This window comes from Rhinopithecus roxellana, chromosome 1 (assembly GCF_007565055.1).
Source record: "Rhinopithecus roxellana isolate Shanxi Qingling chromosome 1, ASM756505v1, whole genome shotgun sequence".
Lineage (NCBI taxonomy): Eukaryota > Metazoa > Chordata > Mammalia > Primates > Cercopithecidae > Rhinopithecus > Rhinopithecus roxellana.
The window spans coordinates 29,673,432-29,692,743 of NC_044549.1; the positions used below are offsets into that span (position 1 = coordinate 29,673,432).

General features: G+C 37.3%; 1 protein-coding gene across 2 annotated transcripts in view; it reads right to left on the reverse strand.

Moving 5' to 3' along the window:
• MORC1 (MORC family CW-type zinc finger 1) overlaps positions 1–19,312 on the reverse strand; it is a 188,230-nt gene that overhangs the window by 19,983 nt on the left and 148,935 nt on the right. For both annotated transcript variants that reach the window (XM_010386597.2, XM_010386598.1), the window contains 3 exons: positions 15,011–15,080; positions 12,855–12,921; positions 7,508–7,660 (listed from right to left, as the gene is read on the reverse strand). In XM_010386597.2, coding sequence (XP_010384899.1) covers positions 7,508–7,660; positions 12,855–12,921; positions 15,011–15,080 — 290 coding nt within the window. The remainder of the gene's footprint in view (positions 1–7,507; positions 7,661–12,854; positions 12,922–15,010; positions 15,081–19,312) is intronic.

The following is a 19,312-nucleotide window of genomic DNA, read 5'->3' on the forward strand; positions in this document are numbered from 1 at the left end:
GAAGAAACTAGGCTGACTCAGACTTACTGACATTTTTCCTGAGAAAACCAAAGAGTTTAAGCCTCCAGAGTAATTTTGTCATGAGGGACTCCAAGACTGCTCTTAGAAATCATATGTGGACCCTGCTCTTTCTAAATAGTGGTGGCCGTTGTTCTGACAGGTGCTTCATTTTGTCACAAGGCAGTAGCACCCATCCTTCTACTGTGACAGTTTTTCTAGGATTAATCACCTATATGACACATATTTCATTCCTGGGAGAATATGAGATCTGGAAATTTATAGCCACCACATCTTAAAACTGCATAGTATTCTAATGCTGACATGTTCCAAGAGCTTCATGTATATTATCTATGGGATTTACAACATGTTTCCAGTTGTAAAATAATATGGTATACCAAAAACAAAACAGCTCTTTCTTATACAATTTACATTCCTCATACTTTAAGTATATTATTTGTATTAATACACATTTATAATTTCAAGGGGATTAAAACCAAAAAGCTGAAAATTCTTGGCATTGCCCAAACATGAAATATGACATACAACACTCCTCAGAATTATTTGTCTGGCTAGCAAGAAGATGAATGAGGTAGGAATGGGATTTAAAAAAAAGTGGGGTCGGGGGTTTCCAGGTATATGAGATGAGAAGAAATCATATGGCATAGAAAGAAAAGTTGCAACAGGAGTTCCTGGGAAAGGCAACCTGGGTCAACATTATGGCTGTTTTGTTGGAGCAGGAGGGGTGAGAGAGCTTTTACACAAACTAACCTTGCTACTCCTCAAATCCAGGATCCCTTTCCCCACCACAGGCTTGAAACCTTTTCAGAGTATTAGTTCTTTCCATTGTGAGTATAAATTCTTTTGTCTTTAAATTTACAGCAAATCAGAAATCCCCTAAGAATATGCTCTTAGACAAATAAATATTAGATGGCAGCATTTACTAGCGAAGGGGAGAAACCAAAGGAGAAGGTTGGCGAGAGAAAAAAGTTCTGGATTAGTTCTCGATTACTTTCAATCTGGCATCTCTATTTCAAAATCTATAGCAAACATCATCTATCGTCTGAATACTGTCTTACGTATGTACTATTATTTCTAAAAACAGACACATAATAGACATCTTTAAACATGATTTCATGTTTACTGAAATCACAGTACCTTTTGCCATTTTGCATTTTCTCAACTCAATTCCACAGGCATTCTTTAAACCCCTACTAAAACAACACTTTTGACCTTCAGTGCCCCACAGAGCCTGGCATCATGCCCCCATGCTAGGAACCCAATACAATCTTACTGAGCTGATTTGGTCTAGCAGAGAAATAGAGACAAGCAAGCAAGCTATTCCAACACCATGTGATAAATGCTTGGAGGACAATGAGAAAGGTACATCATGGAGACCAGAAGAAGGGGCTCTAACTCATATTTCAGTAGCCATAAAGGAAGAGTGGGAGTTAGCCAAGTGTAGTGGATGGGGGCATGTGAAGGAACTATTCCAGGCCACCGGCACCATACACCAGGGAATTTTGTATTTTTCTTTGGTAATATCTGACCAAAAAGTTGGTCAGATTCAAGTATTTTTTCTTTGTGTTTGTTTGTTTGTTTGTTTTTGAGACTAAGTCTCACTCTGTTGCTGAGGCTGGAGTGCAGTGGTGCGCGATCTCAGCTCACTGCATCCTCCGCCTCCGGGGCTCAAGCAATCTTCCCAACTCAGCCACCTGAGTAGCTGGGATTACAGGCGTGCGCTGCCACGCCCAGCTCATTTTTGTATTTTTTTAGAGATGCGGTTTCGCCATGTTGCCCAGGCTGGTCTCAAACTCCTGAGCTTAAGTGATCCACCCACCTCGGCCTCCCAAAGTTCTGGGATTACAGTTGTAAGCCACCGCACCCAGTCAATCCAACTATTCTTTATAAAGTACTAGAATTGTGCCAAGCACTGCTATAATTTTCTACACATAATTTCATGCAATCTTTATGGAAACTCTGATTGAGGAATTATTCCTATTTTCTCTGATTTCCTGGCTATTAAAGACACCCCACCCCACCAGGCCCAAGTCAGTTCCCTGTACCCTCCTTCAATGTCTGTCTCCCTCCTGGACTCCCTGGTATTGAGCCTTTTACTCTCTTCTACATCAGATTGCTTCTAAATCGCTTCTCCCCTGGAGATTCTGGTCTGTAAGACTGACTAGAGAGGAAGACAAATTACCCAGCAACTTGCAGTCTCTAAACACAAACACACAGGCCTTTCTCTTTTCCTGCAAATTTAATTCAGGAAAACAATTAGATTCTGTAAAAACCTATAGGATACCAAAAATCATAGACTTAGGGTCTGATTGTAGATGCTTAAGAACTCTTTAAAAATTACTTCAGTTTTATTGTCTTGAGTCCCTTTCTTTAATGATATTCTTCAGCAAAACTTTCTTTGTTCTTGAGGATACATCTTATCTAACCTCTCTCTATCCTCAAACTTGAGATTTCCCCTAGAACAGACACAGTGAGCCATGAATCCATAAAGTACATTTCAACGTGGGCCAGGAGACACAAAGCACAAAATTATAGGAATAAACCAGCATTCATCCACTAGGAGCCACTGCGTCAAGTAGATGCAGCATCTGGGGCAACTCCTGAACCAAGTGCTGCCATTTCAATAGGACTTCTGTCCCACTTAGGAACAGGAACAGTCCTTCCCTTGAAGCATTTACTCAGAATTTTAACCCCAGAGTTGATAATAAAATCAGAAATTTATTTTTGTTTAACATTGTCTTTCTTCTCAAGAATTCAAGAAATAAATATCCTAAAGATCTCCAAAGTTGTTACTTTCATCCAGAATCTTGGCTATGATGCCCATCTCAGCTGAATTTCTGTGGAATCCACATTCATATCTGCAAGTTTGAATTTGAAGTTTTTATAGAGTTCAATTAAGTGAGCTGAACCACTAAATCAACACTATCTCTATAAATCATGGCCAAGCTTTGAAAGGTTCCAGTTAAGGGCCATTTCCATTTCACTCCATAGTCATATTCCTTTCTCAACAAAATAATTTTTACTAAGAAAAATCTTTGGCTCATGATGATACAACTCTACTCTTTCTAAAGGTGGTAGACATGGGCAGGAGTCCATAGAGTTACCTGGTCATCCAGCTTGTCTTTTTAAACAATAACCTAGTTAATTAGCTTAGTCCTGGCTAAGGAGAAGAGCAAGCTTCCTACTGGAGGTTGACCAAAACTTTCTTCCTCAACTCAGTAAAAGACTAGTATGAAATGGAAATGGCACAGTTCTAATAATGTTTTTTTGGCAGACCTCAACTGCTAGTGTATGTATTTTCATGGCCTTTTCCTTTAACAACTGGCAGAAATATTAAAAAGTGACTTTCTTTTTAAACTTATTTTTGGTATTTTAAAAATCTAAGGCAACAAAAAGCATGTTTATATTTTTATAGAAATGAAATAAACGGAGTCTGCCTTATCAAGTTTACATACACAACAATAAACCAAAACAAGGCATTACAGTTCAACAGTTAAGAGCAAGGACTGTGGGGTCAGATTGACAGGAAGTCAAACCTAAGCTCTATCCACTTAAGTGTTATATAATGCTAGGCAAATTACTTAACCTCTACATGTCTCAGTTTTCTCATCTGTAAAATGACGATAATAAAAGTGTCTATTTATAGGATTGTTGTAAGATGACTGAGCTGTCATATGCAAAGCCCTTAGGACTATGCCCAGCATATAGTAAGTGCATAACAAATATGTATTGTTACTAATATTATTGCTATTATTATTATTTTTTTTTTTTTTTGAGGCGGAGTCTCGCTCTGTCACCCAGGCTGGAGTGCAGTGGCCGGATCTCAGCTCACTACAAGTTCCGCCTCCCGGGTTTACGCCATTCTCCTGCCTCAGCCTCCGGAGTAGCTGGGACTACAGGCGCCCGCCACCTCGCCCGGCTAATTTTTTTGTATTTTTTTTAGTAGAGACAGGGTTTCACCGTGTTAGCCAGGATGGTCTCGATCTCCTAACCTCGTGATCCGCCCGTCTCGGCCTCCCAAAATGCTGGGATTACAGGCTTGAGCCACCGCGCCCGGCCGCTATTATTATTATTGAAAGAGACTTGAAATGTAATACTACTCCAACATTTAGGATCATCTGATAAAATTTAATAGTTACCACTAATTTAACTCAGTTGCACTCCAATATTTAAAAGTATTTTAACATCCAGTAATACTACTTACTACTTTTTACACGAATCCCTTTCAATTAAATTAAAAGTATTACTTAAATACATGCTGATATATGTTAGACATACTGGGGACAATTCAATCTGTTTTCAAAGATGTTACTTTATTTGGGAAGTCAACAAACGAATACACAAAAAGCAAGAAGTAATATAAGACAGGAAAATGCCTAACTGAGCAAAATTAGGTAATGAGTATGTACACTAAAAACTATACTTTTAATTAATTGTTAGCATTAATTACACAGAGATGGCCAGACACTACCTTGGCATTGTGAAAACGGATAAGGATGATGTCATGTCCAAAGTGACCCAAATGGAGGCAACACCCTTCACACTTAAAAGGTCTCTAACTACTACTCTTTTTATCATATGACAAGAAAGGTAAATATGGTAAACAATTCTGTGTATTTCTTTATACTTTATATCCTTTACATTGCACACAGCGAGCCACATTCTTCATGCCTTGAAAAACTTAAAGTCTAGTAAATTCAAGACATTACATGTGGACCAGATATAAAATAGCAAATACTACTACAAAAACAACAACAAGAAAAACAACAAAATACCCAACAAAGAAAACAAGAAATCTGTTTTCACTGGTGAAATTTGAGAAAATACACTACGTGTTGCTGAAGGCAAAAGAGAAAACTGGTATGACAAGGAGCTCATTTTGTTTTAGTTAAAGCTATGTTCTGTCCAAATTTTTTTCATCATTGAATATTTTTAATAAAATAATCACCACACAAAATTTAAGCTGACACAGAATGGAGCTGATATATTAACACATCCAGCTTTCAGAGTGCTCAGCTGATAACAGTATGATGATTCTAAGCAGTAAAGAGTCTGTCTGTTCATTAGAGAGATAGTTTCTCGAAAATTTTAATTTTCTAGTGATGCCTAATGATAGAAGTGGATGCAATTTAAAGTCTTAGTACACTCAATCAGATTATCCCCTTTTTGATCACATGTAACTCACTAAAATAATAGAAATGTCACACTTAGACAAATAACAAAAATTAGTCAAGAAAAAAATCAGGAAAATAATGAATTTGAAAAAGAAAGTTGATCTATCTGAAAAAGAAATTTAAGTAGCTATGCATCCAAACTCTGCTGCAACACACTCAGACAGGTACCTATAGGTCTCCTAGTGTGAAGAGAGGGTATGTACTACATATGATTAAGAGCATGGGATTCCAAATCAGAAAGCCTTACCTTAAACCCCAGCCCCATCCTTCATATTTATGTAATTGTCCATGAGACTTGTAATGTGTTAGTTCCTCTAAGCTTCAGTCTCCTCATCCATATACAATATTTAAAAATAACACCAATTTCATGAATTTGTGAGAATAGAAATTAACTTATAAAAAGTAAGTGGGTGGATGCCTGAAATATAAAGGTTCAAACCTGATAACTATTATTGTTTAGCTATTGTTATTATTATTTTTATGGAGACGGGGTCTTGCTATGTTTCCCAGGCTGGTTTCGAACTCCTTTTTTCAAGCAATCCTCCCACCTTGGCCTCCCAAAGTACTGGGATAACAGGCATGAGCCACGGTGCCTGGTGTGACAATTACTATTATTAAGAAGGCCTGGTTCACTTGTAGCAATGTCCAAATAATTGGATATGTAGTCATAGTCATACATTTTTAATGATATTCACATTTATTCAAATATATACAGGCACATGCATATATAACTTACTGTATACTACTATGCTTTAGTGACCAACCAATAGGCCTGAATTTTAGGACCAGTAACACATCAGGATTCAAATTTATAGCAACCCACTTTCAAAGCTGAGGATCTTAAATACTACTTCTAGAAAAATACAGGCAGAGGGTAGGAAACTAGTTAGAGAATCCCATTCTTTAGGGATTATACTGTAAGCTACAGCAGTATAATACTGACATCTATCTAGATCATTGGATAAGTGGCCCTTTTCAACCTTATAATGCCTGAACCATGCTGAGGGTCTGGCCTGCTTTGGTCCCATTTCCAGGCTAGTGGAAGATTGCCAACCAGACAGAATGGGATATTTGGAGGTCAGAACTTGGTGTTCTGGAATGTAGCAGTCTGTCTTCATTGCTCCATCAACAACTTGTCTCTGGATCCCTAGTGTCAGTAGTGAAAATAGGTCCCTCTACAAAGTCCAAGGTGGGTCCATCCACATGTAACCAAGAGTGCTTCCTTCCTCCTGGGGCAGGACTGTTGTTAGGCATGAGACAGCAGGTGGGGCCTTCATGCCCATGTCATAATCATAGCCCTGCAGCCCTGGATGCTGCTACAGAGACTTTCATCAAGCCCATGGCATCTGTAGAATTGGGTTCAAGTCTACTGGGGTTAGCAGTCTCCTCTCACAAACGGGACCACAGCCTGAGCCTTAGTAGAGGCTACAGTCCCTATGTAAGTGTTCTCCTCCATCTTTCTCTTTCTTCCTAACTGCTTCTACTGTTTGAGAACTCTCATCTTCAGGAAGATTATGTCAATCACTGATGAAAAAATCAAGCAGCTATCCTAAGGAAAAATACTATTCCAGGTAGGGCATGTGTTTGTTTTCCCTTGCCCAGAGCCTCTTACCCCACACAAGACCTTTAAAACCCAACAAAAGTCTGTGGATCCCGACAACACCAATGAGGTACACTAATTTAGTGGTGCTACTGGCCCCACCTCCCACCCTCCCACATGGCACCTATTTTAGAGCATGCTTTGGTATACAGACTTCTTTGACTTGATTTTAAGGCCCCCATCTATTATCAGTCTCTATTTGGAAAAACCCTGAATCATGAACTTTTCCCTCTCCTTGTCTCCATCCTTTGAGAAATGAGACCCAGACATTTAAATTCCTCAAATAACATGCCCACAAATGTTAACATTCTACACAGAACAAAACAAGCAAAACTCAATTTCCCTCAATAAGTTCAGTATCCAAAACTAAAACAAACAAAAAAACCCAGATTTTTTTAAAAGGCCATATAATGTCATAAGAGTCTTTGTTGGGGAAAAAAGAAAGAAAATTCAGTAAAAAGTATTTATTACATTTAAGAGAAGACTAATGTCCACCATACTGCCAAACTATGTAACAACAGGCAGTTACCAGTTCTATTATAAGAGACATTTAACCCATAGTATATCTAAATCAGCATAGTTAGGAGAAAAGTCATAATGTCACGCCATTGAATTTATTCAGTATCATTAAAACTCAATAGGGAAAACAACAGGAGTTGTCACTCCTTAGAAAGTGAAACAAAGCATGTGGAAATATGTGAGTAAACATCTTTACCTTAATTTAGACTTCAGTTTTCTCACTGTTTCCTCGACAGGTGTGCTTTGAGACGACGATGGCGAAGAAGCAACTTTATCACTGCCACTCACACAAACTCTGTCTTTGCGTCCAGAACTTAGATTCACATCTTCCATCGGCACATTAAGCAAGCTGAGGTTTATCATTTCAAAGTAGAAATCATGTTAGGTATTAACAATTTCAGAAACATTAATATACAAAAAGGAGTGAAATGTTCATATACAACAAATGAGAACAAGAACATACGTGTAATGCTAAAAACTGCTACCACTGTAGTTACATGAAACAAATTCTTAATTAGAAGAATTTATATTTATTCCAGTCACATATTTTTTCAAAGTTTTTAGGTAGTAAGAACTAAAAGGAATTGGTGATAATTTATTTTTAATAGTAGTCATATACCACTTGTCTTTCATTTGCTGAAAGAGACTTTTGAAACCTGTTAAACAACTACAGAATATTTTTTGTAAGCCTCATGGTAACCATACAGCAGAAATCTACAATGGATATACTTAAAAAGCAACAAATTAAAACATACTGTAACCAAGTAGCCCCATTTTTCTAAGAAAAAGAAAATGAGTTACTATTATTTTTTATTATTTCTTATTTTCTCTTTTCTCCATTTCCCCATTCCCCACTTCCTACATAGTCCTTTAGAAATGCAATTGAAACCTTTTACCTCCCCTTCACTAGAAACTCCCTAGAGGGCAAGTTCATCTAACTGTATGCTTAGAAACTCGAGTGGAACTTCCAGCCACCAGGAGACTGCCTCCAGAGGTAACAGTTGATTTACAATCTAAAGTCCCACTATGAAACTCTCTCCACCTAGAAAGTTTTCAGCCACCTTTAAAACCTACTTCTGCCCATGAAATGCTAACTCTACTGCCCAGTAGATAAGGTACCAAGCTAGCATGGGGACCCACCCACCTGCTCACCTCCTCCCCTGAGGTGCAATTCATGATAGGCCCCCTTTAAAAGTGTCCACTTTCTGCTCCAAAGATGAAGTGGTACCCTGAAGGCAGTAAGCCTGTACTTCTTCCCCTAAGCTAGCTTTGGAATAAAAAGTCACTTTCTTTACACCAGACCTAGCTTTTGTTAATTAGACTCTGCAAGCAGTGGGCAAGTGAACCTGTAATGTGGTTACAATACAGAAAAAAATCAACTTAACTACAAATGCAAGAGACTTTTAAACTAAAGTTTATTTTAGCCTGAGAGAAAAGCACAGAAATCAAACAAAAAAAAAGAACAAAGTCAGTTGAGAGAAATACTTAGTCACGACCTGGAAGAGGAAGAAGAATGTTCAGAGCTACTGGGGTGGAGTGAACAGGAAGCAAATGGAAAGAGATGAGATGAGAGAGGTCAGTGTTGGGATCACAGGGCATCGTGGGCATGGGGAGGGAACCAGAGTTTCTTTTAAGCAGAGTGGGCACTACCATTGGAAGTTTTCAGGCATGGGAACGAGGTGATCTGACGCAGGTTTTAAAAAGATACATGGCTGCAGCATGAAAAATAACTCACGGTAAGGATGTACAGTTTGTTGATGAGACTAAAGCTTTCAGTACCACAGGGAAACAAAAAGTACAAGAGTCTGGGGGCAGCACGCCATGGGAAATGAAGCTGGGGAGGGCGAGTAGGGGTCAGATCACGAAGGGTTTTGTTTGTCAAGTAATAAAAAGATTTTTATTTTTGGTAATCCTTTCATGCTGATGTCCATAAATTAAGATCACAGCTCCAGAGAGTTTTACATGTTTATAAGATGAGGATCTTTAAAACTGGTTAACAGTTTATATCAAACGGAATGTGCTTCTACTGTCAACAGCTCTTTGGCATTAATTATACTGTCTAACTTCAGCTGATTTTTTTGAGATTAAGAACATTATATAAACTAATGGTTAATTGCCTGTTAAAGAATACTTACACAACATCTGAATGCTCATTAGTTATAACCTCCTGTATGCTGACATTTTATTAAAGAAGTCTTTTTCTTTAACCATTTTAGGGATGTTAAAGATTCATTCATATTGGCGTTGAGGTTGAAGGGTAAAAAGTACTATACTAGAGCACAGGAGATTCCTCTCTAAACCTCTGTTTCTTGTTCTGTTGAATAATAATAGGGCCTACTTCATAGAGTTATATTGAGGATATACAAAGAATGTAGCTCAATGTTTAGTGTAAGTGCTCAGTAAATAATACCTATTATTGTTGTTATGATCATTTTTATCATCACCATCATTCATAATGCATTTGGTAAGTTTCTTCTATTAAGATTTGTTTTCCCTAGAATAAAACCTAGGCAATACCATTCAGGACATAGGCATAGGAAAGGACTTCATGACTAAAACACCAAAAGCAATGGCAACAAAAGCCAAAATAGACAAATGGGATCTAATTAAACTAAAGAGCTTCTGCACAGCAAAAGAAACTACCATCAGAATGAACAGGCAACCTATAGAATCGGAGAAAATTTTTGCAATCTATCCATCTGACAAAGGACTAATTCCAGAATCTACAAAGAACTTAAAACAAATGTACAAGAAAAAAACAACCCATCAAAAAGTGGGCAAAGGACATGAACAGACACTTCTCAAAAGAAGACATTCATGCAGCCAACAGACACGTGAAAAGATGCTCATCATCACGGGTCCTCAGAGAAATGCAAATCAAAACCACAATGAGATACCATCTCACACCAGTTAGAATGGCGACCATTAAAAAGTCAGGAAACAACAGGTGCTGGAGAGGATGTGGAGAAATAGGAACGCTTTTACACTGTTGGTGGGAGTGTAAACTAGTTCAACCATTGTGGAAGACAGTGTGGCAATACCTCAAGGATCTAGAACTAAAAATACCATTTGACCCAGCAATCCCATTATTGGGTACATACCCAAAGGATTATATATCATGCTACTATAAAGATACATGTACACATATGCTTATTGCGTCACTATTCACAATACCAGAAACTTGGAACCAACCCAAATGTCCATCAATGATAGACTGGATTAAGAAAATGTGGCACATATATACCATGGAATACTATGCAGCCATAAAAAAAGATGAGTTCATGTTCTTTGCAGGGACATGGATGAAGCTGGAAACCATCATTCTGAACAAACTGTCACAACGACAGAAAACCAAACACTACATGTTCTCACTCATAGGTGGGAAGTGAACAATGAGAACACAGGTACACAGGGTGGGGAACATCACACACCGGGGCCTGTAGTGGGATTGGGAGGCAGGGGAGGGACAGCATTAGGAGATATACCTAATGTAAATGACAAGTTAATGGGTGCAGCAAACCAACATGGCACATGTATACCTATGTAACAAACCTGCACGTTGTGCACATGTACCTTAGAAGTTAAAGTATGAAAAAAAAAAAACCATCACCCAGATCAAGTTATGGGACATTTCACCCAAGAAGTCGTTAAAGCCCCTTTCCAGTCAATCCTCACCCCATTCCCACTCTGGCAATCACCATTCTGATTTCTATCTCCATGGATTATTTTTGCTTCTTCTTGAAATTCACATAAAGGAATATACTGATTTTGATTTTTCTTTTATTGCAAAAAAAGATTTGTTTTTTGTGGATTGTTTCTAACATTCATATTGTGTTTACAAGTCAACAGTGATTACAAAAAAACCAACAATCTCATAAAGACCAAAAAGTATTACATGAAATAATATATACATGCATATACACACTCACATACACACAACTGTGTTTTAGTTTGTTTTTGGATGAATCTTAAATTGTAAAGCAAATTTTCATAAATAATTCTAAGTCAAAGTATCGGCCATGAGAAGGCCTGGCAACAGCACTGGGGGAAAAAATTACGTCACTTATTTAATCAACAAATATTATTGAGTGCCAAGTATGAGTCAGTGTCATTCTGGATATTAGAGACCCAGGGATAATAGCAAGACAGTCCCTACTCTCATGGAGTGCGTTGGCATCTAGTGAAAAATAGAGAAAATAAGCAAGCTACGATTAAAAAACGGTAAAAAGAAATAGGTGGTAAAGGAGATACTTTAAAATAGTAATATACTTTTTGAAAAAAATAAAACAGGATGATAAAAGTGTGACTTATCAGAAATGGGATGGGCTACTTTAGATGGAGTTGTCAGAGAAGATCTTTCAAAAGCTTAGAATTATGAAGAAGACAAGAAGGCCTATGTCCTTTAGGAGCCTGTATGCAATGGGAAGACAAAGATTCAAACAGATAACTTCATCTGACTGTGATCACTGCTCACCATTGCGTGTCAGAACACAGAATTTAACAAATAACTACTGAACGAATTACAATACAATCTCATCATTGCAACAGTGCCTCTGTGAATACCTGAGTTTGCTGAGGAGAGTCAAGAAGACCCTAAAGAAGGGAAAACTTGAACTAAGACTTAAATGAAAGGGTAACTGACACTGACATACAAGTTGCTGAGGCATTCAAGTAAAGGAAGTGGTACAGACAAAGGGATGAGATGTGATAAAACAGAACTACTAGTAATTTAGAACCTTTGGGAAGCAAAGTGGGGGCTAAAAGTAGAGGCAGTAGAGAAGAGGATTGGTGCCATGCTAAGGAGTTTGTAACTTACCTTAAAAGTAGTGGGGGCTGAAAAGGCTTTGGAGTAGAAGAGTAAGGTGATGAGGTCTGAGTGCTGGATTGACTCACTACCCTGTTAGCAAGTGCAGGGAAATAAAAGCCCCTCTCCGTTTTTTCTTGCTCTTAATTCAATGTGCTCCTATGCAAAGAGCACAGGATTTGGATTCAGAGAAACTGGGTCTGAATGCCTGGAAAGCAGCTTAGGTTTGGAACAGAGGATAAGGATTTGCTTCCTTGAAAATATTTTTTTAATTCTATTGGATATCTAAAACATTCAGCTGATTTCATTTTAAAAGTGATAAAATTCTTATGTCAAGAAAATTCTAGCATGCAATGATTATAATTACATGTATGTATGACAATAAGATAATGAACCACAGGGGAAAAAAATCAGTTAATGATTTCATAATCATACCTTATATATGTGTGACATTTTCAGTTCTTTGACTACATTAAAGTAATTTGAATTGTTTACTTGCTGTGGGTAGGAAGTTAAGCCAGCTCCATTTCATTATTTCCAATTCTTCACAAAAGAAATGAAAAGGTTTGGGGGAAAGGTGTATTGCTAATTCTTTCATGTCTCTGTTGTAAAATTTGGTTCCATTCTTGATTGCTTTTGTTGCTATTATTTTCTTTCTTCTTGTATTTAAACATTGATAATTACTTTTCAGCAGTATAACTGCACTCACTTGGAATTTGTATAATTGTAGTACACTCACCTTTTCCAGCTAGGTAATGAAGAGCTTCTTTTCATTGCTAGAACATCATTGCACAGCTCCTGTTTTTCTTCAAAAGAACATAGACAAACAATCGCATTTGGATGGTCACACAATAAACTGAACCAAAAGAAATGTTAGCGGTTCATTACCTACCTCTGTATAATATGGATTTGTATTCAAACATCCATTTATAAAACTGTATCAATTGTAAGGAGATTTATAATATGTTCTTAAAGTAGTTTATAGTGTTTCAAAATAAACTTTATGTAGTATAGACAGTTATCCAAGAGACTCTGTAACTCTTTTTTGGTAATTTTTAAATTGACATTTTTTACCAAAGCCTGGAGTACTGATCAGAACTTTTGATTCCCTGTTTTCGCCAGCCTCTACCAAGACAACCATCTTCCCCCTAGTATCCCACTCTCTCCTATTTGGGGTTCAGGTTCAAAGACATTCTGACAGATCCCAATACAAAATGTGTCTCCAGTAGGAAGGTGAACTTTAAAGCAGGAAGAGACCTAGAGTCATTTAGTTAGTCTCCTCATTCAGAGGACTTCAGAATTACAGGTTCACAGAGTTTGGTGATTTATTTCCAGTTCACAGCAAAGCAGAAATTCTATGATCCACTTGGATTGTTCTAAGAGTGTCTTGGGGACAGTATAAGCAATGAGTCAATGTGTCCTTCTTCCATGTAGAAGTCTTTATTATAACTGTCTAGATACCTTGTTACACTAAGTAAACCTTTACCAACAAGTTTAGGGTTATTGGAAGCTAAGTAGCAGAGGACATCAACAAGCAAAGTTCTAGATGGTGGGTGAATGGCTGAGGATCTGCCTGACCCTTTTAAGGAAAAAGGATGAATGGACAGATGTTTTCCAACCATGCTGTGCAGGCACCATTGGTTTTATTCACTGACTTGCAATGCAAAGTGAAAATTTTTAACCCAACAGCTAACTAATTCAAAATAATAGTCATTTGAAAACATTTCACAATTTGTTCCTGCCAAACCTAAGAAGAGTATTTAAATTTAAATATTAATTTTAGGATAAAATTACATTAGCAATTTTTCTAGTACAGTTTGGAAATCCAACAGAACCATACTTGAAGGCACAGTAGTAGTTTGAACTGTCTATAAAAGATTGGCTTTAAAATTAAGACACCCTTACAAAAGAAATCCTGATGGTGGAATTGCAAATTATTGTAATTAAGATGAAAAAGAAAAAGTGTGATTTCTTAGGGACCTCACTAATGGGCTCAAACATAAAGTTGTGAATGAATGTGATTACATTACCTAAGCAACAAAGTATGAAGGAAGAAAAAACATGCCACCAAAAGAGAACATAAAACCATGGCATGGATTGATAAAAAAAAGGATTGGGAATGATGAAACCAAATGAGCTGAGACTAAGATCTTTGAAAGTTATTTCAAAATAAGACAAAGACGATGAAAATAATGGATGTGCTTCTCGGGTCCAATGGTATAATATCAAAATAAAAAGATAATGGCGTAATAATATTAGAATGTATAACAAAAGAATTACAGTAATAACAATGAACACTAAGAAAATAAAACATTTTGAATCCAGTTTGTTTTCAGCTTCTCTATCCAGGAAATTATTACTGGATTGAATATTGTAAGACGGCAACTTCATGCCTTAAGTAAGTTCAAGTCTTTTACCTGAGACACATTACATCGCCTGGACATGAAGAAAACTATTTAATAAACGTGTTTGTTGAACTACTTTTAGGGACCTCAGAAGAATCATGAAAAGCAAAAAGTTACTAAAAGATGAAAACACAGGAACTGTCATCATCATAATTTTCAAAACAGATTTTGAAAAGTATTGACTTGATTTCCATCCTAATCAACATTAGAATGAGAATTCAAGACAGAGAGTGGCGTAAGTCTATGGAAATTTCAGGCAGTGTGGCAGTGCTGGGGACACTATCCTCGGTCAGAAAGTGTCTCTCTGCCCCACCAAAACACACAATGTTGGCAGCTCACCCTCTCTCTACTCCTGTCACTTCCAGAACAACAAACTTAATTTTTTAAAATCCAAGTTGCTGACAAACTTCTGATCTATATATTAGGCTGTCAAGCCATATTGAAAACGTCTCAAACATTATAATATATATATGAGCTGATTTTTTTTTACCTTGGTTTATAAGAGGAATTTCCTTTTTTTCTTGTTTCAGTGAAGCATCAGTGTTGCTTTTATCTGAAACCTGAAAAACAAGCTCTTTATTTAAAATGGTACAGAAACATAGGACATATTATAAAACTGATAAAAGACCTTGAAAAGCAGTGTCCCCAGCAGAAAAGAGATCAAAATGTTAGCAGCAGTAAAGCTATGCACTTGTTATAAAGGGAACAAGTGGTACATGTACAAAACAATAATGGTATAAATCTCAAGGATGATTGTATTATCATAGTCATATTTACTCATTTGATTTCTTTCAAGGGATTTTTGTATTTCTACTAATATTTGTGCAGGTATTTAAAAAATTGATATTACACATGGATTAACAATGTCTACAACAAATGGGTCAAGTCTTTGATTCACCAGAAACAACCATTGAGCCTCTATTGTTTTGAAGAAGCTTAGGGTACCTCTGGTTGCTGCAAAGCAGACAGAGTAGGAGTTCAGCATCTGTGCAATGAAAACTTTGGAGAGTTTGGGGCTGGGGCCTGTAGTTCCAAAGCATAATAGATAAGGAGATGGGGAAGGGGAGTTGACCTGGAATACTGGGGGATGGGATATCTCATCTTCTGATAGAATCCCAGGCAAGTTGCCTGAAAGGGGCTGCAGAGTCTTAGTGTGTTGATTGCTGGAGTCAGGAGGGTTACTGGCACCTGGAGAGAGAGGATGGGTATTTGTTCATGTGTGATTGGGAGGCTGAGAGGGTGGGAGTGGATAGGGGACATCTGAGGGATGGAGTGCACCATTCATAAGCCAGGTCTATGATCACTTTGGGAATTCTGTTAAGATTCATTTTACAAGGCTCACATAAAGCTGACTTACACTTTGGGAATATACCTTAGATGAGAGACAGAGAAAGAGAGAATGTGTCTGTTTATGCCTTCGGGAAAAGACAACCAGAATGCTCCCTCTATGTATTTTGTAAATATGTGAGAAGGTAGAGGAACAGGCAGTTATGAAAGAAAGAAAATGAAGAAAGCAAGCAGAAGGCAAAAGCTCCTGTCTGCTCCTTGTTCTGAAGACCCCCGAACACACACTGATACGCACACAACCATGTCCCCATCTGTTACCTCATGTAAGATAGGGAGCTGTCAGTTTTTTTCAAGTTTGTTCATTGTGGATATATCTTTCATCGTTCATGCCCCCTCCAACCTGCTAAACAAATGTGGTCTAGAGAGGATGTCAACTCGCTTTTTTTACCCCTCCCAGGAACCAAAGGAGTATTTTTACATAGCATTCTGGAAACTGTGCTCTCTCAGGAAGCAGGTTAAATGGGCACACACGTAGCCTAGCAACAAAATAACTGTGTAGCTATCTATCATTGCCATATCCCATTTCACCTAAATGAAGAGCAAGAAAAGCCTTATGGATAAGGGGAAAAGAAATAAGACTACTTATAAGCTACTTTTGTCTATTTCAAAAAAAATTTTGTACTTAAATTGTAAATAAGTGACTGCCCCAGGAAGTAATCAAAATGCATATTTTTTAAAGATTCATTTTGCAAAAAATCTTGAAAGTGACCTTAAAGTGTATGTTTTATTTACTTCTGATTAACATAAAATTTAAAGTTTTTTTCTGATGCACTGATATATAAGGAAAATCTACATGATATTAAGTGTCTCCAACTTTGGACTAAAGATTTTTTGGACCAGTTTATAAGCAGCATAGACTATTATCAGCAATAGCTAATAGGAACCACAAGATAGGCTTATGAGAGGAACTATTTAATGCCTTTCGTTATAAGCACTTTGTTATAATCCAAGATGATTATATCAAAACGTATTAATTGTCTTGGTAACTTTCTTTTATGATGAAATCAGACAAGATGAAAGTATCCAAGGTTAACAAAAATGACAGCACTCCCAGAAAAGAAATTTTGTTGTTGGTGTTATTAACAGAGCCTCATGAAATTAATTATTTTGTATTCTATTGTTTAGTTCTCTGCTTTGAGTTCTGAAGGGCTGTTTTTTCTAGGATCAGATATGCCCTCTTACCCCAAAAATGTTACTTGTACAAAGCTCTGCCACTTCTATAACATGAAAAATTTCTTTTCTTTTCCTTTGTTGTATTATCTTTATTCTAATGTTTAAAAGATTTTTGGATAAATGATTTAAAGCCTACAGTATTTTCTTTGAAATAACATTGTGTAAATCTGATTTTATAGGATGCTGCCTTCTACTACAATATAGTTGAGAGTCTGAATTTTTTCAAGATGAGACAAGAAAACACACAGCTGTTTTTTCAATTACATTACTTGTATATTTGATCTTACTTATAAAGGTCTTTCATCTACATTAATTGGTTTCCTTATAGAAATGTTCTTCAGTCACTTAGGCTTAACTGTGTCTCATATTCTGAAGCTGGAGGAAACCTTTTGCCTGAGATTTTTACCTATATCATGAAATAGACAACACCTCACACAAAGTAAGTGAGATTATAGTTAAGTCTTAACATAGAGTTTAAGACATCTTAATTAAAATTTATGTTAACAATGAGCAGGGTGGGATTTGTCAGTTCTCCAAGGGATGCAATGGATCAACATAATACCGCATGCTCAATTTTGTAATGTATCTACTTAAGAAGATAAATAAATCATAAATAAGTCAGAGGAAAAAAAGAACATACCACAGGCAGCTGTGCAACACCTATTTAATTTCATTGCTGTTAAGGAAACTTAAAAACTGGGTAATATCACTTTATCTGATTTCTTTTACTTCTACTCCTTTACCCCTCCATGCCTACTTCAAGCACTTATTACTATGAAGGAGCCATAAGGGCTATAAGACCAGTAAATACAGTAAATACCTTTCTGCCAACTTCAAAGACTCCTTCTGTTTGCACTAATCCACAGTTACCATTATGTTCCAGGCCCTCCCCTTCACTCAGTAATTTATTCACTAACATTGGGTTTCTAGTGTGGGCCAGAAAGTATTACAGTGAAAAGTCCAAAGTCCTGCTGATATGGTTTGGCTGTGTCCCCACCCAAATCTCATCTTGAATTGTAGCTCCCATAATCCCATAATCCCATAATCCAGTAATCCCGTAACAGGAGGGACCTAGTGGGAGGTAACTGAATCATGGGGGTGGCTTTTTCCTGTGCTGTTCTTGTGATAGTGAGTAACTCTCATGAGATCTGATGGTTTTAAAGGGTAGTTCCCCTACACACGCTCTCTTGCCTGCTGCCATGTAAGACATGCCTTTGCTCCTCTGCCTTCCACCATGATTATGAGGCCTCCCCAGCCATGTGGAACCTCTTTTTTTCTTTATAAATTATCCAGTCTCGGGTATTTCTTCATAGCAATATGAAAATGGACTAATATACCTGCCTTTATGGAACATGTTTTCTACATTCAGTAAACAAAAATATAAATATGTAACATACTGTCAGGTATTGGAAGTTCTGTGAAGAAAAATAACACAGGTAAGAGAGAGTAGTGTAAGTTGTTGCATAATCTGACCCCCTCACCTCTCTGCCATCATGTCACATCCTCCATTTGGCTCTCCAGCAGCTCTTTTACAAATATGACAGGCACACTCCTCTCACGTCTTTGGTTTGTTGTTTTATAGACTTGTTTGCTCCCCCAGCTTTTTCCTAGTCTTTCCTAAGCATCCCCTCAGTGGGGCCATCAGTGGTCACTCTACCTAAAATTCCAACTACTGTTCACCACATGCAACACAGATACTTCCTATTCCCTTCCCATGCTTTTTCTCCCTAATACTTGTCATTATCTACCATGCACCATATTTACTTATTCATCTTGTCTAATGAATGATCCCCCCACTAGAATGGAAGCTCCACAAAGGCAGGGAGGATTGTCTGTTTTTACCCCTGCTGGATCCCCATTGTTTAGGACAGCAACTGATGCTCAAGATATTCACAGAATAAAAGAAAGTAAAAAAAGAATCAAGTTATGAAAATACATGTGTGTTGCTGACAGTGGTGATGGGCATGGTGTGGGTAGTGGAGTTCAGCTATATGAACGACAAAGGAAAAGGCTTAGGTTTATGTTTCTCTCTTTCTCTCTCACTCTCTCTTAGCTGTATTATTATTTTTCTTCACAGAATTTATATGACATGATATTATATTACTTATTTACCCTTTTATTTATTTAATATTCCTTAGGTTACTGGAGGCCAACAATGGTCAGGGTGGCTACAGTGGACTAAGAGAAGTAATGAGCAGTGGGATCTGTAGCCTCAAAAGACATCAGGCCAGGACATCTAGGGCCTTGAGGGCCACAGCAAGGTCACTGAGTT